At 37.8% G+C, this 27,015-nt stretch overlaps 1 protein-coding gene across 2 annotated transcripts; it reads right to left on the bottom strand.

The window, feature by feature from the left end:
- Positions 1 to 1,214: 1,214 nt before the first annotated feature.
- On the bottom strand, positions 1,215 to 27,015 carry PPP1R3A (protein phosphatase 1 regulatory subunit 3A). 2 transcript variants are annotated; one of them, XM_088166144.1, is made up of 5 exons: positions 26,222 to 27,015; positions 17,003 to 17,044; positions 6,123 to 6,181; positions 5,875 to 6,011; positions 1,215 to 3,662 (listed from the first exon to the last, which is right to left on the bottom strand). In XM_088166144.1, exons 1-5 carry the CDS (start codon positions 27,013 to 27,015, stop codon positions 1,215 to 1,217), a joined length of 3,480 nt encoding a protein of 1,159 aa, XP_088022270.1. The 2 variants fall into 2 exon arrangements, with proteins under 2 accessions (XP_088022270.1, XP_014743473.2); XM_014887987.2 differs by lacking the exon at positions 17,003 to 17,044.

Here is a 27,015-nt window from a genome sequence, read left to right as displayed (position 1 = left end):
TACCTGTGATAGCATCTGTGACGATCCTTTGGGAAATGGCTGAAGAGCATCATAACCTGTCCATTCTTTTCCTTCTGGACAAAATTTGGGCTTGATCTTGTGTGGGACACCTGCAGTGTTGGAGCAGCAAAGTTACCCATGTGTCTGCCCCACAGAATTGCTGCACAGGATCACTTTGGGCTCTCCTTAGGGCAGATACTGGTCTTTTCTGCCCCACCCAAACCAGACAAAGCAGCCTCACTGAACAGCAGGGTCATGGCCAGGGTTTTCTCTTGGTGTTTGATTAGGTCTAGGTCGCAAGCCATGGGAAAAAAAGCAGTAAATCTAATTCAGATATGCTCCACACAGTTCTAGCATTCCTTTGTAAAACTTATTTAATGTTCTGTAGATATGCTCAAGCAATTCTGACGAAAAATGTCACTCAAGGGCTTTGCCCAGAATAAGTGAAATTCTCAGTCATGTTACTCAGTCCTCATTTGCAAAACCCAAAACCTTTTGTGCATGTGAGTGATCAGTAAGGGGCCTGTGGCTGTGACCTTCAATCTTTGCAGGGTGGAAACAGCACATCTATTCTGCTATGTAGTTACATCCTGGAAGTTACACGACCTTACTCAAGTCAAAGCCTTACATTTTTCAAACAGGGGTACCGCTGAAGCTCTAAGTCAAAATAATGAAATAAAAGTATTAAATAGTTTAATGTATTAAACTATCAACAGATGCATTGCTTAGAGCATTGGCTAATTACACTAGCAGATTATCTATTGCAATGTCAGTACCAAAATACTGACTTAGGTTTTATATTGCTTCTTGTGTTGTTATGTACCACACAGAATCTTAGGAAAAAAATTTCCGGAAAAATATCAAGTTTTAATGCAAAAGAAATTAAAGCAAGTAAATGGTGGGTTTAAGTACTACAGAGACATGAAGCATTGTTTCTTCATATCCTGCTAAGAAGCAACAGCTGTACTTCATTTTAACTTGACGTGGTTCAGAACTCATACTCATATAGGTATTTAATGATCCAAATATAATGGTCCTGCATAGTTTAATTACTTATATGAAGGCTCAACTTCATATGCCATCTCTTAATAAAAGATGCTGCTGTGAAAATCTTGCTTTGGTTCTAACAAAGAATAAACTCTTTAACACTGAAAATGCTTTGTTGAAATTGGAGATTATTGACCATGGATCCTGAGCACAGTTGACAGTCAATGTTATTCCTTCTTGATAGACTCCTTGTTTCTTCTTCCTTCATGGTATAGCCAATACAATGAGAACAGGTAGAGTGCAAGGCAGACCATCAAATCATAGTGGTAGAGTGTTGCAGCAAATAGAAGAAACAAGAAGAAATAAAATATTTTGAAAGCAATATGTTTTAAACCTAGAGACTCACTAGGTAACTTAAGTGCTTCACTCTTCTGGTTAGAAATATCTGCCGAATCAGAAGCATGCTGGCTTTCTTTCCGTGAGTCATCAAGCCAGCTTTGTGTTTCCCCCTCAGTTATTAAATGGTCAGCATGAGAGTCTGTTCCTCCATTCTCTCTGGTAGACTTATCAATTAAAACCTCTGGCCTCCACAACTTCTCTTGTTGGAGCTCTGCTTGATGGAAAAATTGACCTATATTCCTTCCTCTTCCTTCTCCAGAAATTGCTGTGTCTGAAGCAGAGGGTACTTCTCCTTTTTCAACTTCGGGAGAGAAGCTTTTGTTAATACATGTAATTTCACTTGTTAGATTTAAATTGTACCCTGACTCAGCAGCAGCCTTGTCAACGACTTTGGATTCAAAGTATCCATACAGGTGCTCTGAGCCTCGTTCCGCACCGGGCCCTTCTGAAGATGCCACTGAAGAGATTTTATAATGGTAACTAGGCACAGGATTTGTACCAGAAGGTGGCATTTTTGTTTCAGCTTTAGAACATAAACAGGAAAGTGTATCACCATGGCTTTCTTCCCTGTGGAGCTCTTCTGCTTTCTGATGGTATAGATGCTTCTGAGTGCCCAGGAGACTTTTAGGTACTTCTGAACATAAACCCTCCTGCAAATTTCCTGTAGCAGAAGTCTTTACTGCTTCTCCTACAGGTAGAATATTGTCTGCTTGTGCTTTGGCACATTTTTCCCTGCTATTGCATACAGACTTCGTTTCTCCTTGCAGCGTTTCATGTACGCATGCATTATAAATACCTAAAACTGATTTCTTTTCAAATTCAGTGTCATATAATACACCCACTGTGTTGAGTTGACAAAGAGCATAATGTGAACCATCATTTCTCCCTTCATGTGTATCAAACGCTGTTTCCTTTTCCTCTGTGGGCCTGTCACTTAGTGCAGTCTCTCGAGGTAGCTTAGCAATTACTGCTTTTTCACTGCCAGGCATTTTTTCTGGAGCACTTTCTGATATTGTTTTAATTATATAAGCTGTACCTGCCTCTGCTTTCTCTGTAATACCCTGCTCAGAGACAGAAGACTTTTCACAACTCTCTGCCTCCTGGCAGGTAAACAACTCCTTTGTGGAAGTCACGGTCCGAGGTTCCATGCTCCCCCTCACTCTCCACTGAGCCTCACTCCCCGTTTCTTGCCACCTCTGCTCTGCGAAGGTTGTGCTGTCTGTCTTCTCTCTGTCTTCTAACCTTTTGAATCCTCTGTGTTCCTGATTGTCCTCAGGTCGCCTTTCATCCACCTCAGTGGCCCTGGGTGCCTGCTTGTTGTTCTCAGCTGGCAGAGGTGCTGGGTTCAGGGTTTTGGCATTGTGTTTCCTGTATGGCTTGAAAGGCTTGGAAGCTTCCTCCTCACCAATTGATGCCAAGTCTGCTACTTCAATGACTTTCTTCTGCTTCCCTAAATCAGTGTTCTTTTCTGACATTTCACCGACTCCTTTTATTTGTGTTGAATCTGTTGAGACACCAGCATGTGCAAAAGTGCCAGCATATAAATCTCCTCTTAAATGTACCTGAACTTTGCTTTCAATCATCTTGATTTTTCCTTCATTTTTATCAGCATCTGACAACAATGAATCCAAAGTCTGGAGAGACATTTGTGGTGCCTGGTGCTCCAGAGCTGGATTAGCATTGCCATCCAGTGTCCTTGCCATGCATGCATTTAATTTCATGGATTCATCTTGCTCTGGTAAAATGGTTTCTGGTCTCATTTCACAGGCCCCTTTTGAGGTATCAGCAGCATCCTCACTGATGAATAACCTTTCCATCATCTTACTTCCTGAGGCACTATCTATTTCACCTTTTGAAATATCTGTGTGCCTCTCTTCTTGTCGGCTTGAGCCAGTAGCCATAATATTGATAGCCTCATTCTGCTTTGTCAGAGGAAAATGTTTTGCCGATAAAAGGCTTTCACTGGTACCAGTATGTTCCAAAGACCTCTCATAGCTGTTTACTGAGCCAGCAGTGGCTTCCTTCCCTGATAACTGATTATTATAATGTCTTACAGAATACTTAGCTTTATCTTTTAATTCTTCTCCTATCGCATGTGAAGTGTTTTCAGATGAGGAACTGATAGGCATAGGGTGCAAGTCACTGCTTCTTTCTATACAGGTTAGCTTTTTCACCAATCTTTCAGTTTCACTTGGAAAATTAATTGGGTCTGTTGTATATAAATTCCTTTCATCTCTGGAAGAGGTACCTCTAGCTCCTGTGAAGTGCTGATTTAACTGAAACAATAGAATAGAAAAGAATGATCAAAAAGTGCTTTGCAAAAATATGCCAAATGAAGGAGGCAGGATTTCATTATGGAAAGTTTTGTTTTCAGTAACAAAGCTTTTATGGAAACATGTTCCAAACCATTTGCAAAATTTGCATTGCATGTATTTTTTAACATGGGTAATGAGCTTTATGGTGGTGCTGAAAGGAGCAGGAAATAAAATAGTGCTCAGAACCCTCTCTCTTTATTCATGAGTTCAGTAAGCTGCTAGTGGATTTTACACAAATTAAATCTGAAGAGAATATTCCCTTAAAGGCAGGCTAATTTGTTCTCTATACGTTTGATTCTAGATTTGGAGAGAGGAAGCTGTGGGGCGAGGGGAGGGGGATTAGTGATTAAACGAGGGCAGTTATACAGTACATCAGTGTCCAGTAATGTACAGTATTGTCCAGTAAAACAAAGACACGTTTCACACTGACAAATACTGTAAGGATTATCTGTGCTATATTTCTCTCAGGGACCATTTTACGGGTTTCAAACCAGAACTGTTTTTAGACAATCTGGTAAGACATGAGTTGGAAATGAGATTAGCAAAGTAAAAGGCCAGAAACCAATCATTCTCCCTTCCAGCTTCCAAATATCATATTGTATTATTCAGCTATGCCTGCTTGTCATTGCACTCTCTTCTCACTTTAGCAGTCACACTGATAGCACCAGCTGATCAATTAGAGGCTAGCTGCTTGGGCACCCCTTTATACATTTGCACTTGCTGTAGATACCCCCATTACAGTTTCTCTTATTAATATGTTTTCTGCAAAGCCTCTGCAAACTATTAATAGTAAAACGTCACTCAAAGAAAAGTGAGGGAGCTAATGTCTCTGCAAATTCTGTTTTAATGACCCTCTGCCAACCAGTGCTCAAGTGTATTTGAGTTCTTCGGTGATGCCAACTGTCAGGATTTAACAGTGAGATGCCTGTGTTTTTTTCCCCTCCTCATAACTGACATTTGCATGATCTCAATAATTATATGCAAATCTTACGATTTCCCCTTCTTCTCACATAAGGCTCACGTTACTTGTCAACTGCACAGCTGTCTTGTGAGCCAATGCCTGTGTGTTTCAAAGATTTGGTTGTATTTCCATGTATTATAAGCCTTCATTGTTTAATTCATTAAAGAGCGCAGAGTGCAAATTAACATCTAAATTATAGCTCCCCCTTCATTTATTGTATGGACAAGTCTGGCAATTGATAAACAAATGGTTATATTTGATCCTCTTTTTTGTAAAAGGGTGGACTGAGAACAACAAGGGATTTTAGAGGTCCTCCTTTGCACGTTTCACCATAAAGAAAAAAGAACCAAAATGTTGACTTTCAGGCAGTGAAAGGTCCCACAATAGGCAACAATTTTCAACTTTTTAAAGTAAAATAAAAGAAAAATTTATATTCAAATGAGAGGATTTTTTTTCTCTCTATGAACAAGAAAAAAAGAATGGTTTCCCATCTTCCTCTCTTGTCTGATTCAGCATTCACATTTTCACAGGTGATAGCTATTATAATCTATGATTATGAATCTGTGCACCCAAATGATATGAGCTGAAAACAGACACTGGGAATAATAGATTGCTGTATGTGTCTCGTTTATTGCCATTTTTTCTTTCATACTGAAAAATGCAAGGCAAACCACACACATGCATGCACGCAAATCCAAATTGATTGAATGTTCACTGAGTGTGAAATTCATTGTAAAAAATATAATGTAAAATAGTGATATAGAAGAATCTGCTAACATAAATCTATATATTCTTACTATGCTCATATAGCTATCGTTTCAAAAATCTCATAAATAAACAGTACTACAAATATAACAATTTTACAAATAGAAAGCATGTATTTAAAAATATTCCCATCCTAGAGACTAGGAGGGGAGATTTTTTTAAATGTTACCATTCTAATTCCTTAGAACTGTCTTTTAGAGCCTCTGGTAAAGAAGTAAAAGGGAGAAATCATTAATTTAAGACCAGAAAAAGTTGATGCACTATACCGAAATCAAAGCACCTTCTATTGTTGAATCAGTTAGAGATTCAGTGTAAGTACAGACCAAGGCTTTACATTTGTAAATTAGTACATCAGTCAGCTCTGCTAAAAGGGGGCATTTCACCAGCTTTGAAGCGTAAATGGATTCAAATCATTTAATACTGTAGATATAATTGTATAACACTTACCAGCAACTCTAATTCTTTTTCGTCATCTTTGTGATCACCCTGGTTGTATTCTGCATTTTTTGCTTTTATATTTTCGTTAGCTAGTTTGGTGTCTTTGTCTTCTGCTTGTGAATAAACAATCTCTGGGATGTTTGTGTCTGAAGAGTTAAAAAAACAGTTGAATAATTTCCATGAGGTTGGTTGCTATACTATCTTTAATTAACATGTGCAGTAAAGTAAGGAAGAACTAATTAAACGGGGTGTTGTACCTGAAGTCCTTGAGTTATTCCATGTGCCATCATCAGACATTGGCAATATTTCTTCTTTTCTGTTAAACAAAAAGAAACTTCTTGTGTTATTCTGCAAAAATTATTGTTCTAATTCCCCTTCCACTCAAATATAAAGACTACTAGTTAATTACACAACATTTGGAATGCTGTTTCAAATTCTGAAAATAACAGCTACATAAAATATAGTGCTTTTTGAGTGACCTGATATTCAGGCTTGGTCATAAGAAAGAATTGGCCAAGAAAATGAGAATGTGTTGACCTTCAGATAACATTGCAAATCTGATGGGTTTTCCCAGGCCTTTTCTGAGAAAGCATCACAAAGGTGATTAGATGGGTCAGTGACAGGAGAGCATAATTTTGGGGTCAGGCAAGGGTCTGGAAGGATATATGTGTCCGGGCACTCTATTGCTTGTGTTTTCAAATATTTGTATGTTTACAGAGATGGCTGGGAAAAGGTATCTTTGTTACCTGAAATAAATCAAAAGATTCTCCCTGCATGTGTACAGTATAAATCCTGTTGCTAAACTATGCCTGGCCAGCAGGAATGAATTCTGCTTCCCTCAGCCAGTGCAATTTTTTCTGTTGCTTTGCTGGCTGTGAAAACAAAGGCCAGGTTCAACACAAAAAACACCTACAGAGAGATGCTGAGTGCCTGCCGTCCTCATCAATATCAATTGATATCAATCGAACTGCCAAGTCCTAGCAATTCGAGTTGTGGGCTTATAGGGATCTAACCTTTAGTGGAAAAGGAAAAAAATGTTAAGAGAATGTCACTTATGTAAAATATAAATTATTATATCACTCCTAATGACTCCTCTATGAGAAGCATTTTTTTTTCTGTACGTCTTAATTTATGTGATTTTCAACCAGCCGTCCACCTCTGTTACTGAAAATTACTTTCTAATTTTCAAATATTAATCTTTTCCCCTTCTATTTTCTCCTAGTGTCTTTCATTTGAATTGATATAACATTAACTCTGCCACCTAAATGCTTAATTCAGAAGGAGGATGCTAAATTTATACTCTATTAAAAGAACGTAGGCATCTACTGTCACCAACTTTTTAAAAACTAGTCTTTATAGAGTTTGCCAGCCTAAGCACACAGAAGCTCTTGCCAGTCTAGAATCTGATCTCTGACACTGGCCACTATCAGATACTTTAGGGGCAGATGTAGAGTTGTTGCAGGAAAATACTTGGAGTAATTTGCACTGCACTCTTAAATTTCCTCTTGACCATTTTTTGTTAGAAGCTGTCCTTGAAGCACAAGATTTATGCTCTCTCAGCAATTCTTTTTCACCATTAATTGCAATAATGCTAAATATTCTGGCAATCTGTATGAATGTCATGTCACTCTTGAATTCCGCTATGTGCATAACCTCCATGTGTTTTTGACTCTTCTACTCACATTGAGTCGTACTTTCCCCTGACTGTAGTTGCTATAATCTGCATTTCATTCTGACAAAGGTGGCAGATCCACCTTTTTTCAGTTGATCTGTGGAGGTTTTAAGGTAAATCATTAGTGCTTACTATTTATACATAGGGGTTTTGGGAAGATGGTTAGTTTTTGTTTGTTGGATGGTTGGGGTTTTTTTACTGTTCAAAGGCTTGGCTTAGTGTTACATCTAGTTCCCAGTTTTCTTCTGCCCTTTTGCATCTTTTTCACTCACCTGCTTCCATAAATCTAGGCACTGTGCAGGTTGGGGTTTAACCATGATACAGATACATCAAAACATTCAGGTGCTATTAGGGTATCTGCAAAACCCCCAGATTAGAAGCCAAGACATGTATAACACATGAACTGAATCACTACCCCAAAACAATGATCCCAAAACAACATGGGCCCAGAAGGAAGCATTCTACTGCTTTCCAGCAGGGAAAAAAAGAGCATCCTAAAGCATCTACATTTCTTTGAACACAGCTGACTATCTAGAGTGTTCAGCTATATGGATGCCACAACTCTTGGAAAGCAGGAATGGCAACACCATTTTCTGCAAGAAGGGACTCCTGCCTACTTCTTAAAGGAACAAAAGTTTGACAATTTTTTCATTCAAGAAGCATTCCCAGAAGAAGGGGAGCTGTCAATTCCTTTATCTAGTCTAATATTCTACTGCTAGCTAGAGTCCACAGCAACTACTGTGGCATCCAAGTAGCAGTGCCACTTTCAGCTTCTATCACATCCTCGTGATAAAAAACCCTACTGCACATCATTAATGCAAAAAATACCCAGATTACCAGAATACAGAACATTTGGGGAAAAGCTGGATGGCAGATTTTCCTTCTAGTGGAGCTGGATGTACAAGCAGGATCCTTACTCTTTGGCTTAATTTTCATACCTTGGCCAAAGGAGAAACTGAATTCTGCCCTGTTTCCTGTGTCACCTATGCAGTGAATATTTTTTGTTTTGATTAAGAAATTTTCTGTTTAAAAATACAGACACAGTGTTTGAATAAGGATGTTAAGGATGAGTACCTATTTTATAAACCTTTAAATAAAGATGCTTCAAAATGGATAATTATGGGTGTGTGCCAGGATATTTTTACCTTATCTAGCCTTATTGTTCTAAGCCTCTGTGTTCAGGCAGTCCTGTAGATCATCCCTATTATCAGTGGTGAGAGATTATCACTTCCAAAAGGAGATTCATTCCCTCTAACACGGGAATCATGAGTAAGGCACTTCTTTACCTCTGAGACTGACCACAAAGGGAACCTACATCTTTGGCCATTATCTAAAGCTGCATGTTCTCTCACCTTGTAACTCTAAATTCAAACTGGATTGTAGTGTTATGGAATTTTAGTGGCTGGGACAGTAACACTCAATTTATGTGTGATCTGAGCCCCTCAGTTTTGCTGTGATTAGAGCTGAATTTTACCTTAACTTTTGTTCTAGTAGCATCTGGAGCCGTGGTCCACAAGTTTCTTTTCACAACAGCAACACAGTTAAGAAATGGCAATGATAACACAGCTAGACTGCAGGGCTTGTAGCATAATTTTTTGCCTGTTGCACTTAATTTTATAAAGATTTCTGGTTTATAGCCCAATATTTGTGCACACCTGCCCTGCAAATACCTGAGTACAGGGAATGTCAATGTAAAAGTTATTTTACTTAATTTAATTTTAGATCAGAAATATCTGTCCTCATATAATTTTTCTCAGGGGAAATTTAAAATTTGCTTAAATTGAGGATATTGATACTACAGTGTTTGAGGATCACAAGGAGAATAAAACAAAAGTAACTTGTATCACTGCTTCAATTTAAGAAATGATATTTTGAGGCTACGGGTGCATATAACTACAGAACAATCTCAGACCTATTTGTATATCCTAAGGACTGAAATACTTCCCAAAAGCCAATAAAAATTAGCCCCTTCATCAAACAGGGGCAATTAGAAGGTGTCTGTCTAGTTCATAAGATTTTTCTCCATATTTCCCTGAAAAAGTCCTAGAACAGTATCAAAATTCCATGAGCAGACTTTTAAATTAGAATATTAATAAGGCTTTTGTTTCAGAAATTAATTATTGCACTTTGTTGTGAAGCGTGGTCTAAATTTTCCTACATGATGAGAGACACATTTGTATTCTGTTAAAAAGGGTTTACTTTTATTTTTAAGTGAGGCAGGTATTCTGACAACAATGCAAGCTAGAAAAAAAATCCATTATGTCAGATAATGCCACTCCATTCCAGCATAAGTAGCCACAAACCTGCAGAAGCTTTGTTGTTTTTTCTCATTCAGCTGAATGGGGCTCATCTTCATACAGTATACCAGGAACTTAAGAATTTCTACCAGCTTAAAAACCCTAAAACCTATGCTCATATGATTAATTCTTGATGAAATTATCACACACTTGCATTGAGTTATAAATATAAGTCAGGACTGAAACAGGTTAGCATTGTAATTTTGCATTAGAAAGAACAAATATGAAGTCAGTAGGACTGAGAGGACTGAAAATGTGATTGAAGGAGTTCAGAAGTCCCAAAGTTATGTGGAGTTGGCATGCCAGAGAGGAAATGTTAAACTTGAACCCTAAAGATGTGAAGAGTAGACAGCAAATGTCTAAGTGACAAGAAAAAAATTAACCAATAAACAATATTTCTTTGACTTCATGAGGGATTGGAATAAACTCAGACATGTCAAGGCTTTTGAACTAGCCCTTTTAAGTTAAATAAGAATTTTTTTAGAAGTTAGATTTCATCAAAATTTCTATATATAACTCCACAAACAAAAGACTTCTTATAAACTCTTCTACTATATAGTAGTGGTGGGGCAGATTCTTAGAGGAAGAGAAATCTTGCGAGGCATAACTGATAGGAGCATAGGAGCAGCAATTTAGAAAATTATATTGTTTCATACAGTCTGGGAGCAGAACTTGTCTAAATATGCTCCAATTAAGAGAGGCAGATAATCTCCAACCCAAATATGAGAGACCCAACAGAGGAAAACACATATTGGTTTAAAACTTTTGCTATTCAGAACTATTCAAGTGGTACTATACTGTAACAATGTCAGAAGAGTAGAAAAAGTAGGAGCTATATTTAGGAAAATAAGAGAAATCATGTCAAGGCAACTGCAGGCCCAGGTGTCTTCAAAAAGTTTTCACAATAGACTTAAAACAAAAATGAGAGAAGAAATACAGATAAATGGAAAATGGCATAAAAATGCCAGACTCACCTGATAATATCTGTCTTTGATAAGATTACTATATTTCCCTTGTCTAAAAATCAGTTATCTGGACTTCATTAAAGCATTTGTTGTGCAGCCACATGGGAAATTTATTAATTAAACGGGAGAAGAGGGAGCTGAGCATAAGAGCTGGGCGGTGGCAGAGGGGCTCAGTGCCAAGCAGGGTCCCTGGAGCTGGGCTGTGCAGCTAGCAGGCGTCGCTGGGGAATCAGAGAGGACAAGTCATGCAATCAGACTTACTCAGTCATGTTATTACCGACCAAAGCACAAGAAGTCAAAGCTAAATTAAATCCGTGGCAGAGAGGAAGTTGGGAGACATCACCAACACAGAGGAGGATTGAGAGAAATCGGTGGCCTGGAGGATCAGAATAATAGATAAGGGATGGAATTCAAAATTATAAAGTGTCAGGTTATACATTTAGGGACTAGAAAGAATTTCTGCCACAAAATTAGGCCTCAGAACCTGGAAGAAACAGGTGAACAAGAAAGATCTGAGGGTTTCTTTGCCAGAAACCACTTCCAAGCCACTGGCGTGAGATGAGATAGATACTGTGATATAAAGGCAAACCAAGTTCAGCAGTAACGTCTCAGGGAAGGTAGTCCCAGTTATGAAAGATTTCCAAGAAATGCTCATGTTGTGGCACCAGGCATCAATAAGAACTCCTCTAGAACACTTATCTACAATGTCCAAGAAAGATTGATTCAAACTGAAACATATTCAGAAGAGGACTAGAGGAAGACTGGCAGGATGAAAAGTCTATATTAACCAAGGAGACAGATTGAGTAGTTCTATTTGCAGCATAACAAAATAAAGTCTGAGAGGATCCCTGCTATTGATATAGCAAAGGGGTAAAAAAAGCAGCAAGACTGTTTATGCATTAATATAAAGTTCACAAAAACATTTGTTGTGAAAACTTAAAAGAAGATCTGTAAGCATTAGAAAAGTATATCCTGTAGATTATCAGTGCAAGTATTAGACACAAGAAACTGAGAAGGTCTCAGTATGGAAGCATGAATAGATTTTTGTGAATGAGATTATGCACACATTTCCCAAGGGAATAAGACTTCAGGATCCCATAGTTGCAATCCAGCCCTATTTCAAATGCTCCTGTGCAGCTATATGCCCTGAAAGATACATGCTTGCAGGAGTTTTCACTATGGAGCAGGAGATATTTTGGATTGAAATAGGTTTGGGAGTATAGCCAGGAGTAACAAACTTCTTCATAATGGGTGGGGTTTATCATAGCTTGTCATGATTTTAATTCACACACCAAAATTTGGACTAAAGTCGTGTCTCTATGTTTGTATAACTCACGGTACCATTCACTTTGTTCTGTGCTATATCCCCTTATGATAAGTCTTACTGTCTAAATAATATAATATTTATTTTTTAAATGTGGAAAAAGGCTAGAATTATTGGATCATAGAGCATGGAGAGATGAAAACATACTTGAAAAAGTCTGAAATTAATGCAACCTGATCAATTTTACACCATCTGATACTTAAAAGAAAACGTGGGATAATATTATTTAGTCTGAAATTCAGAGAGGTATGAGGATGTTAAAGTATTCAAAGAACATATTTCTCAGATATTTGATTAAAATATGTAAAATGGAAAAAAGTTTTAAACACTATTTTATTTAAAAATAGTCTTAGGTTTTGTGGATTCTTTCATGCTTCTGAATTTTACTGTAGATTTAAAATCAAAACAAATCAAAATTCTATCCTGAAGGTAGAATTGAATGTGTTGAAGTTGAAATTGAGGTGAAGCTAAAATGTCCTCATGAAAAGAGCTGGCAAGACTGAAGTTGCTTAACCAAACCATAGTTATATTTTCATTTCAGGACAGATTTCTAAGCCTAAGAGCAACCTCATACAGCAGCAGACTTCAATATAACTAGTGCTTTTGGATCTAGTGCCAAAAATAGCCAGCCTTGCCGAAGAACGATGCCACTGGGATGTAAACAACATGTGAGATCCCTGGAATGAAGTAGTTACATGTGTCAGAAGTGTTTTACTGAGAAGCAGAAGGGCAAAAAGTAAATTAGTGCAGTTAAGTACTCCTGTTTGAGCTGTCACTGGAGCCAAACAGGCAATCTTGCACAGAACTGTAACCCCACAGAGCTGGGAAAGGGAATGTGGGGAGGAAGGGCAGGCAGCTTACTTCGGTTATTTTTGTATCATTAGCAGCAGTAATTTTAGAAGGAAGTAGAGAAGGAAATATCTGCATTTAAACAAGCAACAACAAAAGTTATTTTAAAATGTTTATGTATACATCAAAAGCAGAAAGCTTGTAAAATGCATTGAAGACCTGGGTGAGAAACTAGAGAAAGGGTTTTCCACATGTAATTCTAAAATTCAGTAGTATTGTATGCAATGTCATTCAAAATCCACAAAAATGCAACAAGAATTAATTTCCCAGGAAGAAGAAATTTTGGAAAGAATCAAGGAAGATTTTGTATATGTAATACTCTAAGCAGATCTTTAAAGGTCTATTCAATTGTCTGTAAGGCTCAGAAGAATAAGAATTCAAGATATTTTTTTTACTAACATAACCCCCATAACAGTTCTCTTGCTTTAAAATATTGCCCTATTTTAATTGAGAAATTTTATTATTAATCTATTTTAATCTAATTGGCCCTAAAATACCAATTGGACACGGGAGAAAATATTTTCGAAACTGATTCACACTGAGAGGAAAATGCAAAAAGGGGAAGGAAAAAGAAAAAAAAAAAAAAAGCAAGTCAAAACATGAGCTTCATTCTGGTTCAGGAGCCACCATGGATCCTGATGTGGACCTTCAAAGTGTAGACTTTGACTTCATTTGTTATTGTGTATCCATAGTTAATTTTATTCTATCTCACTGACTGGATATATGAACTAAATATCCAATGAGTAAAGACAAACTCATTCCTTGCCTCCATATTGCTCAGTTCAAAACTCACTACAGGGACAAGTCTCCCCAGTGATTTAAATTGAGAATTTCTAACATAGAAAACTGCCTGCAGGAGGTGTGTCCAATGGCCTCACCACCGATCAGTGCTTGACCTCCTATGTCAGGACTCTTGAAAACTGAGAGGCCACAAGATGTCTGCAGCATGTCATGCAGCATGTCACATTTAAGTGCCACCACCTGTGTGCCATGGAGAGAAGCCGTAAGGCACACGCTCAGCTCTCAGGAGCACACCAGCACAGCTCCAGTGGCCCGTGGTGCCTGGCAGTGCTGGCCTCACTGCAGCTGCTGGGCAGGAGGATCTGGATCCTCCAGAGCTCTACCTGTAAGCTGTATCTGCCCAGGCTTTGAACTACCTGTGTCTACAGAAAAGAAAGAGCCTTGATGAAGCTAAGGAGAAAAATCATTGTTATTGTCAGACCTGGTGCTTCTTATTTGTTTACCTGCATATTTCATCTAAATGAAGGCAGAATAATATTTTTATAAACTGTATGCTCTCATTTGGAATTGACACTAATGAATGCAAGGCCCTTTCCCCCTCTTGTTTGTACCATCAAATTAATTAGCTCTATTGTGACATCAGTATTTTTCTCAAGTAGTTCAAGGCTTGAGCGTTTTCCTTTCTTTTTCTAAAGGGCATCTTCAGTGCCCTTTATCCACCATAAGAATCATGCATCACTTGTATTTTTCACAACTAATGCTGTTTATTATAAAAACCGATTGTGATGTGAAGATTGTTATACTGTGTGGCAAATTGCCCAAACAATTACTGTAAATGCATGAGCCATAAACTGTACTGCCAAGGACACTGGTAGGTTAGCTCCTATAAAAGAAACAATTAGAGTCTGAGGTGAAAATAATAGAGATGAGATGACAGTTATTGAAAAGGCAGAACATCCAGTTTAATGTTGTAAATATAGGTTTGTAGATTACACTGATGGTTTTAAAGTGTTCATGACTTATTGAATGGAATAGAATATTCCATACTTTAGAATGGGGCCATAATTATTATTTCCTTTTAATTGTGATGTCTGATGCATTTGTGAGCAGTTGTTGAGAACATCTTCACATTATACTGATTCCATTTCTAAATTATCATCCCGCTCCAAGGGTTGGAGGCTTTTTTTATTATTTTACTTTCTTCGCATTTTGTTGTTCAGGGTCTGTTCTGAACAAAGTATTTTCTCTTGAGGAACGTGGAGTGCTTAGAGGGTTACAGCAATAATTATTTCAGTTTCAGCCTACACACTTCACTGCTTTAAATCATCATTAGAAGTTTCATCCCTCAGCAACTCCTGCTGAGACAGTCTTAAACTCCAAGAAACAATTAGAAAAGAATAGCTAATCTTTATAGTAACTTGTATATAAAGGTATTGATAAGAATTTGCCAGAAATTAAGGGAATATATTCTTTTCCTAGAAATCATCTAAATACAGAGAAAGGTTATTGCGATTATTGCTAAAGAATTTCAATAACTCAAACCAGATTTGTAGTGTATGAAGATTAGGGTGCATTAAAAAAAGATGTGCACCCTACAAGAGGATGTGTTGCAATAAACTGTGGTATATATAAAGAAAATGCAAGAAAATTGACATTACTGCCTGAGAATGTTAAACAGTCCTCTATTTGTTTTTGTTTGGGTTTTTTTTAAGGCAAGATGTAAGGATAAAAGAAAATAAAATTCTAATATTAGACCTTAGGGAGAGCACTAAACAAATGGACACAGAATTACAGCTGTCCAAGAAGGCATAAAATCAGAACAAGAAAGGTTCTTCCCAGTGTTTAAAGGAGAGGATAAAGTGAGCAGCAGAGCAAAAGCAGCAACCAGCAAAGGGCAGTCGGTGTGAGCAGCCTGTGTGAGTTCTAAACTACCAAACCTATTAGTCAGGAGTAGATGGAAAAAGCTCTAAAGTGGCTCTGAAAGCAAGTTGCAAGGAAACTAAGTATTCATCTGAAACACTTCTCAAGGAAATGCTCTAGGCCGTTTTTCAGGCTTTTACATACTGTTAAAAAGGGTGATCTTAGTAAGAGGTAGGGGTGTCAGAGCTGTGTTGGAATTTGATGGAGCTGCACTGAGGTTCAGGGAGGTGTTGGGCAGCAGAGCTGGGGAGGTGGCAGAGCTGTGGGCCTGGGCAGTGACTGCATCCCCAGGCTGAAATATCTGCCTTGGAATTTAGGTGCAGCAGCAGCCAACAGCTGCACCGATTAGAGACAGACCAAGGCTGCACAGAGCAGTGCCAGTGCCATGTGGAGAACTGCTGCCCATGCTGACAACAAAACAGAGGACACCTGAAGCTCAGCCAGCACCATTCCTCACTTCTGGGCTTCTAATGCACACTCCTGAATTTTGACTTCTCAGGTGGCTTTACGGGAAATATGGCCAATTCCCACCTAAAAGCATTTTGGCTTCAAATGATCCCTCCTTGTGGAGATATCATGTTATACATGCCTGAACCATAACACTGTTATTATATGTCATGTGTGGCAGTATCATGGCCTTCTGTTTATACTATTACTTTCTTTCAGAAGGTATTTTAAAAAATAGAAGCACAACAGAAAAATAATTTAATGTAAACCATGCAGGAAATCATAAATTAAAATTATGTTCGATTCAAAACTGATTGAGACCACAAAGGAAAAGATACAGAAGCAAAAACTGCAGACAAAAATCAACATCTATAAATGAAGAGCTGTGTGAACACTAAACAGAAATAACCGAATAATATTTTGAAATATTACATTACAACTGATCCTATTAAAATGATGCTGTATGTAAAATAGGAGCTCCGATTATGAATCTAGGCAAGACTGATTTTCCTGTATGACCTTCAACTACCAGCAGTGTTAGAGAAGGCTCAACCTAGTTCTTAGTAAATAGGTGTCACCCAATAAATGGGACTGACACTAATTAGCTTCCTTGTTGATAGTCAGGAAGCAGAGGACAGAGGCAGGAGATGGGGTGGTGCACTCGTTATTAGAGCAGGAGGTGAGGGCATTTGCTGGCTGGCATGGCAAAGGAGGCTGGCACTGCGGCTGCTGTTTGGAAACCACCCTGGGAATACGGGACTTCACTTCCAGGAGAGTCAGTCAAACAAACTTCACAAGCATTTTGAATGAAAACAGAGACACAAAGAACCTCTACTTAAATGTTTGAAATTTGAGGAAGATAATATTAACCTGTGGTATTTCTCCGCCTTGAGGAAATACCCCTTAGATTTTGTCTTCTCACCTAAGAAAAGGGGCTGTTACCAGAAGAGGAGAAAAGGCGAGCCTGAAAAAGGACAATAAAGGACTGTCAGTAACTTCTACACATGGAGAAATTAGAAAAGAAGTTTGGAAAGTGAAGTTGAAATAGATGCTCAGAATAAGCAATATATGGCATTATGATTAATAGTATCAAGGGGGACAATTGATCAAGAGAGCAGCTGTAAGGGAATTTAAGCATTTTTTCTGCAAAGATAATTCCCAGTAGAATTCTGACAATGTTTGTAATAAATCTATTTTTATTAAGATTATTGGATTGGTGTTATCCAGGGGATTATATTTTCCAATTACTAATATTTTCATTTTTCGGTCTTAGTTTATGATTGAAGCAGGGACATGGGTGGCACAGAACAAAATGCATTGGCCTGACTTGGGATGAGAATAATCATTGCCTCAAAGCAAACAAAGTCCCAAGAAATTAGTCTTTATTTTCTAGCTCATTAAAAAAGACCTTGAGTTTTAATAGCAAAACATTCATACTTTTTTCTTTTTTTTTTTTTTAGTATAGATATATATCTGTCCATTTGAGGATTTTGGTGACATCTAATCTGAACCAGGAGCCCAACACCAGTTTGGTGCCAGGGGCAAACCTTTAATATAGCACTGTCTATCCCCAAATCTCATGACTATAGGTATGAAGACTGCAGAATAGCCCATTGCATAATAAGTCAGTTATATCTCAAATTAAGCTATAGAAATTGTAAAAAGGAACTCTCCACTTTTTTCAGATCCTTTCATAGCTCTGTCATTATTGTTGTACCTTGTTGTGGTGTCCATGTAGGAATGTTGAAGCAGTACCTGTTCAGAAGTGTTACACAGCTGTTTCATATGCAGATTGGTCAGAAAATTTATTGAGTACTTTGACAGAATGGGCTAAGTATTTCATAAACAGAGAACCTCTTTGAAAAAGATTCTTCAGGGCAGTGTTAGAAAGTCTATTGAGAGATCCATTGTGAAATTAGTATTTCAGGACTTTTCTATTTGGATATCTATCTATCTCCAGGGCCAAGCTGTTGATAAAGAGGAAATGATGAGTGAGCAGTCAAGTTTTCTGAGAGCTAGGCTTAGCCTAATGTAAGAGGATATGCTTCATATGTCACTATTTTGTCTGGAAAAGGCATGATCAAATATCAAAATGGTTTTGTAGAAAGGAGCTGGGGTAGTGTCCCTTTGGTCTTCTCCTACTTCTTTTTCCCACTGCTTTAAAATATTGGAGGAGAGAAACTTCCAAGTTTTGTCTATTTTGCATAAATCTGAGAGGAGAAAAACACTAACCTATGTTGCCTCTTATCTTTTTCTGAATCTCACACGGGAAAAACAGAGAAGGAGCAGTCTCTTTCTGGCGTGTCAAAAGAGAGTATTTTGTGAGTGGCTGCCTGTAGTGTGCTGAGGCATGTATTCAAGAAGGTGGTAAGTGTCTTAGATAGACTGTAGAGAGACAGATGGCAGTCAGGTGAGTCTAAGATACCACTCCTGGGGAGGAGAACAGAAAGAGTGACCACACGAAAAAACCTTAGACAGTTGTTCTTAAGAGAGGGAAACTAAGATCTATATCTTGGAAAGCAATTGTAAATTCAGTAAGTGTCTCGGTAGGATGAAAATTCCAGGTGTTATCATGGCAAGAGACTTTTATAATTTTTTTTCATTTTTCACATGCTTACTACTGCATAGCAAGAAGGCAGATGTGTGATAGGTACCAATATTTCTATCAAGAAGTAATGGAAAAAACCTAGGAGACACTGGTTCAGATGTACTAGCATAGCTGCATAGACTGACAAACTCCTCAACCCTCTACCATAAGATGAACCACAACCATAACAGGTTTCAGCCTAGCATATCTTATGGTTATCACCCAGCATCTATAAATTTATTGCAGGGACAACAATTTTGCATCAAAACAGAATGTAAATGCCAATCCACTCGGTGCACCTAAGTGCAAGGTAAGAAAAACCTGCCAGCTTTGCCTAGTTCACATTCAACTGTGTAGCCCCGTGCCCTTTAGGACTACAGTTAGTAACCACCAGTAATAAATCTTCAGGTTTGGTGTTAGAGTATCAGCTGGTTTCACGAATCAGGAGGAGAGTGGAAAGACACTCAGAAAACCAAGCCCCCTATTATGCTTTGGCATGTCAACTAATACTTCTAGTGCGTGTCACTGAAGGTCTAGGGATCAAATGGCCACTTCTAACATTCTCCCACGGTGTTTAAAAGGTCTTACCCTCTCCTTTGCCCTAAGGCAGGGACTTCATTTAAATTTAAAAGTATTTGTTTGGACCATTTTTTCCACCTTTTGTAGATGAGACGAAAATCCATAGTTAATATTAAAAATACCATGGGCAATTGGTTTCTGGACCTACACTGCAGGTGAATACATTGCTTCAATTTCAGAACTTGTTTCAGTTGTGGTGTTGGGACTGGATTATAGCTTAAAGTTCATAATCAGAATAAACAGCTCAAATGACACTGGTAGTCATTGCAATGATTAAATATGACTCCAGTGCTCTCAGCTAATGTTGCGCTAACTTTAAACATCTTTTCAAGACTAACATTTAGCAAAGTCAAGGTTAATGTAATGGAACATTTTTTTTTTCCAACTGAACATTTATGAACTATAGTACCTGAATGGTGGACAGGAGAGAGAACTGAAATGGTTACTTACAGCCTCATTCAGTTTGCAAAATAGATGTCTTCCTAAACAAAATAATCATTGAACATACAGGAGTTCATTTAGCAATGTATGTCTATTTTTCCAAAGGCCTTTAACCAGCAATCTGACAGAGCATCTGGTCCTGTAAATATTAACATTCAAGGATAGTTTTACACATGACGAATTTTACAAAGTTCAGTGAGACTCCTGATGTCCATTAAATTATTTATTGTGTCTATTTGCAGGATCAAGCCAGTTGTTGAATTAAAAAGTTCTAAGAGTCAGTCATAGCAGTGTTACAGTATTGGCATATTTAAATAAGCTGATGAAATTGTAGTAACTGTAAAAAGTCTTACAAGTGTAAAGCCAAGCAATGCATGTATAATACAAGTACTTATCATGGCTGAGAAATGACATCCAGATTACAGAGCACTGGTTTTATATGATTTCATGCAAACAACTGAAAAGGCTTTGTAGCAACCAATATTTCTCACACAATAGAACACAAATTTCTGTTCTGTAGCATTGGTAAGAGCAGTTTCTAAAGTAGATCATGGAAATAAATGAGAGACCACTGATACTAATAAATTCCAGTTTAAATACTATGCTAGGATTGCTAGTACAGCAACATGTTATTTTCATGTGATGCTCCCTTAAATTTTAGAAGCTTCTTTTAATATTTCTAGTGCAATAAATGGATGGCAGATGGGTGGCACAAAAAAAGCAAAAATATGACAGGTTTTCAGCTTTCAGGTACTCTCCAATTAGGAGACCACAAGTTCAGGAAGAATGTGTGTATTTTTCTGTGCATGCCATTCTCATCCATATCTTCCATCTCTTTCTTTAACACTTCTGTGATAGCATTCAGACTTAAACCATTAACCGAAATATCTATCTTTAGGGTCTTTAATAAGTTTCAAATAGTACACAAGCCCAGATTTTGAAATATTATGATCAAACAGACAGAAAAAAAACCCATTGAATGTAGTTTCTGACCAGGTAGGATTTTTCTTTATAGAATATTTTTCAATTGTTTTAAATTTGGAGAGTAATGCTACAGCGATTTCCTCAAAAGATAACCCTAGAGTTGTTGTTAAGAGGCATTCCTAATGCTGAGACAAACTCAGTTCCACAGCTTGCTTTTATCCTGCTTGTCTGAGTAATATATTTTAGAGCACGTTAAATAATTATCCTGTGTCCCTGATAATCATGGTCAAGTACATGGAAAAGTCTTATTTTGATGCCAGTCCTACCTGATTCTAAAACTGAGAAAGACTGGCAATGACCAGGAGGCAAGAGAAGGTCTGGGAATACTGTCACATTAAACACAGAGAGAAGAGTGTTCCTCTTAGCTGGCTCCCTTTGAATGGATAGCTTCTCTAGCAGCTGCTCTGCTGGTAAAAACAGTGACTGCAGTCACTTCCTATTAATAGCATTAAACTTTAGTCAAATCCCATATCTATATGCTGATCAAGATGTAACCCATGACTTAAAATGCCAGAAACAACCTTGAGATTAAATAGAAGTACACAAAAAGATGTGTGTTTCAACACCTTTGCTGCTCTTCTTTTCCCTTCCTGGTTGTGGTGACACACAACCAAAAGAACAAGGATTAAAAGGGAATGTAATTTAAATGCCATATTTTAAATGAACCAAATGGGAATGATACAGTTGTTCCTCCTAGCAAAGAGCATGAGAGACTATTTCCAAACATCTTTGTCAGAAGCCTTTGATTTCTTTTTTTAATCACATCATGAGCTTGTGGGAAAGGCCAAGAGGAGCTGAAGCAAAACTGCATTTCTCAGCACAGCCTAGACACTGGTCTGCCATCTGCCTGGGAAGACTGACTGAGCACAGTGCAGTCCTGCCAAGCTGCATCTTCAGCAGCTTTTACCTCCTTTGCCTCCCATTAGAAAGGAGATGATCAGCAGCTGAAGAAGGAAAGGTACTCATGCACAGAAGAAATTTTCTCACTGACAGTTGCTTAGAGACCATTCAGTATATGTGCTGTCAAATTTGGCATTGGCAGCCCACAGACATGGGTTTTAATCTCTTCTTTCTCATTGTGCATTGTACATGGAGCAGCTCTTGTAAGAGCCATTGCCACATTCTATGTTGTGTTTTAAAGTGGAGTCACGGAAGGAAGGGAATTGATGCACTATTACTCAAAAAAAGGTACAGTTTAACAATTACCAAAAAAAAAGCATAAGATCAATATCATCTGGGTCACAGTGATACACTGTGTACCAGTTCAGAGTGATGTATTTATGGGCTCAGAGAGCTATACCTGCCTTCCTCTTCCTTGTTGGAGGACAGGAGTCCAAACACACGATACCTTTCTGTGAAACGATTCTCATGCTTATCAGCCATTTTTTGGCAAACCAAGGCCAAGCACAGAAATGGGATGTAGCATCCCCAGTGACAGGGGACATGGCTTCCATAACTCTTTCACTTTCAGCATGATCTGCAGGAGTTTGCCTCGTGCAACACCCAACCAGTTCCTGCCTGATCAGGCCAGTGCAGGAGCTTGGTGTCCACAATATAATCATGTGGTCTAAATCTGAGGGCTGGGAAGAATTCACATTCAGAATTGTTATCCATGTCCCAAAATCATGAGAGTCAAAGAAAGATAAAAGAGTGGAGCTAATGCAATTAATTTACATTTTCCTGACTTATATATATATATATAAATAAAAATTTTTACATGCACATATTTATATAAATAGGATGGAAATTAGGCCCTGTTTATTGGTAGAAACTTTTCCATCTCCAGTGAGTCGAGTCTTAAGATTTTAGGAGTCAATTTTTCTTCTGAAGTATATTTATGACTATATACAAGTTAAGCAAACACTTTCATATAGACCTAAGCATAAATTAATTAATTTAAACATTATTTTCCCAAACTGTATTTTGTCCCTATGCATCCTTTGAAGACTTTTGAAAGCCACAAAAATGGTTAAAGCTTACGAGGAAATAATTTTAGGCTCTTAAAATATACCTAACACCAAATACTTTATGAAATTTTAAGAGAAGACTATTTGTTCATACCTGGACATGGAAGCAAAAGCAAATGAAACATAAAATGAAGAGGCAGCTTTCTAAGTGATGTGGTCCCGAATATCCAGATATAGACAGTTTTTAGCATTAATTATTTGATGTAGTTTTGCTTTTTACTATAAATTTCTTTTCAGGTGCAACTTTTGAAGGTTAAGTTCATTTTAAAAGTTTATTTCTTAATAATGGTGTCAGAAATCAGTCTATTTCCCTCATTCACTCTTCTTAGTCCTGGATCATTTTCTTGAGGGAAACTTGAAATAGTCAAATTATTGTGTTTCCCCAGTAACTTCCTCTGAAAGTGAACATTCTTCCTTTTACTTAACACAACCAATCCTTGCTAATGACATTTAATGAGCCACACAAGTATGCCATAGTGTGGATCAGACTCTCTGCTTAAAAAAACATGATCCTTTCATGTCTTATTTTTTAACTGCAAAGGTAAATTGCACATTTTAAGAGAAAGTATAAATATCTCAGAGCCAAGAGTTTAAAAAAAATAAAATGTTATTACAAGTTTCTAAATTTGAAACAGATGAGTGATGAGTGTCCTTTAAAACTATCCTTCTATTCAGATTGCTATAAAGAAATCTTTTATTTAAGATGTCCAACTCATGGGTATGGATAGCAATATTCCTTCCCTGTCACTTTATTGTGAGAATCATAGATAAAATTGCTTTTACTATCTATTTGCAATGCTGCAACTCCAAGGACAAGCTAGTTACGTTTGACAACGCCCCCCCCTCCAACTTTGTTAAAAGTTCTATAAACACCCAGCACAGCACATATAAATGCTGCAGAGTTCATCATCCCAACTAACAGCAAGAAGAGAGAGAGAGAGAGAGGCTAGAGGAGGAGAGCTGGTAAATGGGCAGCACTGCTCAACATGAGATGAAGGAGTAACAGCACATCAGCGGCCTCACTCTGCCAATTTTGGGGGATTTGTTTTTCTTGTGCTTTTTTTTGAGATATCAAAGCAAAGGAATTTTAATGAGGGTCTGAAGGAGAATAATGAGGTACTTTTGCAGATGTCTGCAGGGTGTTCCTCCTCACTCAAAGGGGCAACGTGTACAAAGACACTTTGAAAAACAAGTGAGCAATGGAAGTTGACATCTTAGTTCTTTTGAAACAAAAGGCCCTGATGCTGACCTCATTTACACTGGCAAAAGCTGTGACTCTTGTGAAATCAAAGAAGTCCCTGTAGCATAAAATTAGTCCTGGATTACATACTCCCAGAACTTTCAAAAGCCTTGGTGACCACTCAAACAATATTCCAAAGATACTTTCAACTCATTTTTGCATTTACTCTAAGATCTCTGTACATTTTTCTGCCACTAAAGAGAGTCTTGAAAGTGCATGCTTGTTAACTGTTTGACAGAAATGTGTAGTAGATCCTAATGTAGACAAGAATCTGACCACTTCGGTTTAAGTATTTTAAACACACATGTGCATATGCGTGTATAAGAACAAATATACACATTAATGTATACATACATATACATGTATGTATAAACACATGCACACATATGCATTCCTCTTCAGTCTGACATAGAGGGAGACAACCTTATAGTCTGATTAGAGACAAAGTAATTTTATACTGAGAAGACACATTATTTCCTTTCCCATTTTGTAAAACAGCTCTCTGTCTGACTTACACATAAATCATTTAGTATATCCATGTAAAAGAGTATCCACCAGAAGGAAGGCTTCTACAGCTTTTGCTACCACTATGCATGTCATGAGAAACTTTAGGGAATTAAACACATAGGAGTTATTTGACCTTAGATGCCAATGGAACCTAAATTTTCAGGTTGTCCCTGAAACCATCTGGAAGCCCAGGGCTCACTAAATTGAGACTCAGCTCTCCATGTCCATCGTTTTTTTCCTTGTGGGCTACCTCAGCTCGGGCTGGAGTAATACTGCCTGCACATGCCTATGGTGTTTGATATCACAGCCCTTCTGCAGGGTATCCCAGGTTATCTTTCCTATCCAGAATGGGTCATGTGACACTCCTTAAAATACAGAAATTATGTATAAAACCAGCCACAAATGTCAGGAATTTAACACAGAACATGCAAAAGCATTGTTCCCTCTGCTCTAACATACTGGGATGTTCCTTCATGGAAATATCATCATGAGGGCTCCAGAGTTGGCCCAAGGGACACTTATCAGGAGAGCTTTGTGGACTGGCTATGAACCAGGTCTTGGGGTAGCCTTGGGGTGGCTCCTACCCTGTGGTGTTAATACAAGCACTAATCCATATTGTGCATATCCCCTCACAGGGCTAATGCGTGATTAAGGCTGGCAGAAGTTCCCAGCACAGCAAGTCTGGTTTGGGACTGAAGGCTCTGCACAGAGGAAGCCCTGGCTGTCTCCCACTTCCTAAAGCTCCCACCACTGCTGCAGTTCTGTTCCCTACCACTTCAGTCCAGCAAAAGAGCGCCAGTGAAATCAAACAGCACTGGAAAGAGTATAAAAATTAAAACCACAATATAAGTTCAAAACGCCAACATTAACTTAGTTCTGGCATCCAAAGGACATTACAGGTGAAATACAGATTTAATTCTGCAAAAGTCCAACTGATGTATAGTAAATTTGGGGAGGAAAATAATTGAGAATTAAATTTTTGTATGCAACTTTTTTTTGCTAACAGGTTAAAAACAGTGGGATACCAGAAGTTACTACTAATAAATGTCTCTCTTTATATGCGATTAAAGTATAAGTCAACAACTCCCACTTTGGCATATTACTTGTCTATATTTAATCAGAACAGTATATAGAAGATATATTCTATATATTTTTTTCTTTAATATATTGCCGATTCTGCCTAATAAAACATACTTCATTTCACCATTTGTAAAACAGAAGTATGAACCAGTGGCAGAGAAAAGGAATTATAGCCCTAATATACAACTTGCAGAATAGCCCAACCACTTGCAGAAAAGTTTGTACCAGCTATTTTAATTGCTGGATTCTAATTGCTTCTGCTTCATGAACCACTAGTGTCATTTCTGATTTAGTAATTGTGTATAGAGAAAAAAAAACATGAAATAAATTGCGGGAAAACCCAGCTTTTGTTTTGCTTTTAAATTTTTGTTGACTTACAAAGGAAGTGGATGAAAATTATTTTAACTGTACAGCTACCTTAGTCTGGAAAAAAGATCCCATTGATGTCAGGTCAGTTTATATCCAGAGATCAGAATCGGTACACAGTGCACAGAGGATTTATTGAGCTTCACACTACTTTTTTAAATGAATGGCATGCATAAAATTATGATCCCAACTAATCTGTCTGCAGAAAACCACTGGCTGATATATGAAAACACTTTACTGAAAACAAGTCCTGGTCTAATTTTTCATTTAGAAAAAAAAAGTAAAATAGAAGAAAATAACATGGGCAGTCTTGACTTTAGTAAGCACACATGGAAAGTCAGAATTATCCAGCTATATTGTAAATTACCAAAAATTAAGGTGTAACCTCACCTGCTTTGTGTTGTCTTTAAGCATCCTTTAAGACACTTATCTGTAACCTCTTTCTGGGGTTTATTATCCACCTTGGTAACAGTTTCTTTCTTGTGACAAATTAGTGTGTAATTTTTGTCATCATTGTTTGCCCAGAAGGTACCAACTGATGTCTCGTAGCGTATACAGAATTCCACCTTAATTCCATCTTTCAGGAAAGGAGGCGCCAAAGAAATCTTAAAGCAAAACTGATCCGTTTCACCACCACAAGCATTAGGCATGAAGTCTGCGAGGATGTCATAATAACTGAGCCAGTTATTCAGTGTCATTCGAACATACACCTGTTTTTCAAAGGATACATTCAGGACTCGTATAATGCCGTTCATACAGGCAATCCCAGGCAGCAGCACGACTGACTCCAACATTACTTTCTGCTCTCGCACTTTTTGTAAAACTTCTTCTTGAGAAGCAGGTAATGTAAACTGTGGGGACAAAAAATATTCATCCTGAGGGAAAACTTCATCTTCTACATAATTTTCTTCTCCTGTATTAGGAAATTCCCAGATATTGAACTCTTTAACAGACACAAGATCAAACCCAAATGCATCAGCAAATGAAACTTTTCTTGAGATGTTGGTGGGAGTCTCTGCCTCCTCTTCCTCTGAAGCTGAAGAATTTCGTCTTCGGGGACGTGGGGAGAAACGAAGTTTAACGTCAGCGTTAGCATCTTCATCCTCTGAAGAGAAATCATTTCCAGTGGGGACTTGTAATAAGTTAGCCCTGTTAACCTGACTAGGTCCTTCAAAAGACTCCAT

This window comes from Sturnus vulgaris, chromosome 5 (genome assembly GCF_052056855.1).
Source record: "Sturnus vulgaris isolate bStuVul1 chromosome 5, bStuVul1.hap1, whole genome shotgun sequence".
Classification (NCBI taxonomy): Eukaryota; Metazoa; Chordata; class Aves; order Passeriformes; family Sturnidae; genus Sturnus; species Sturnus vulgaris.
This window is presented reverse-complemented; position numbering and strand designations above follow the sequence as displayed.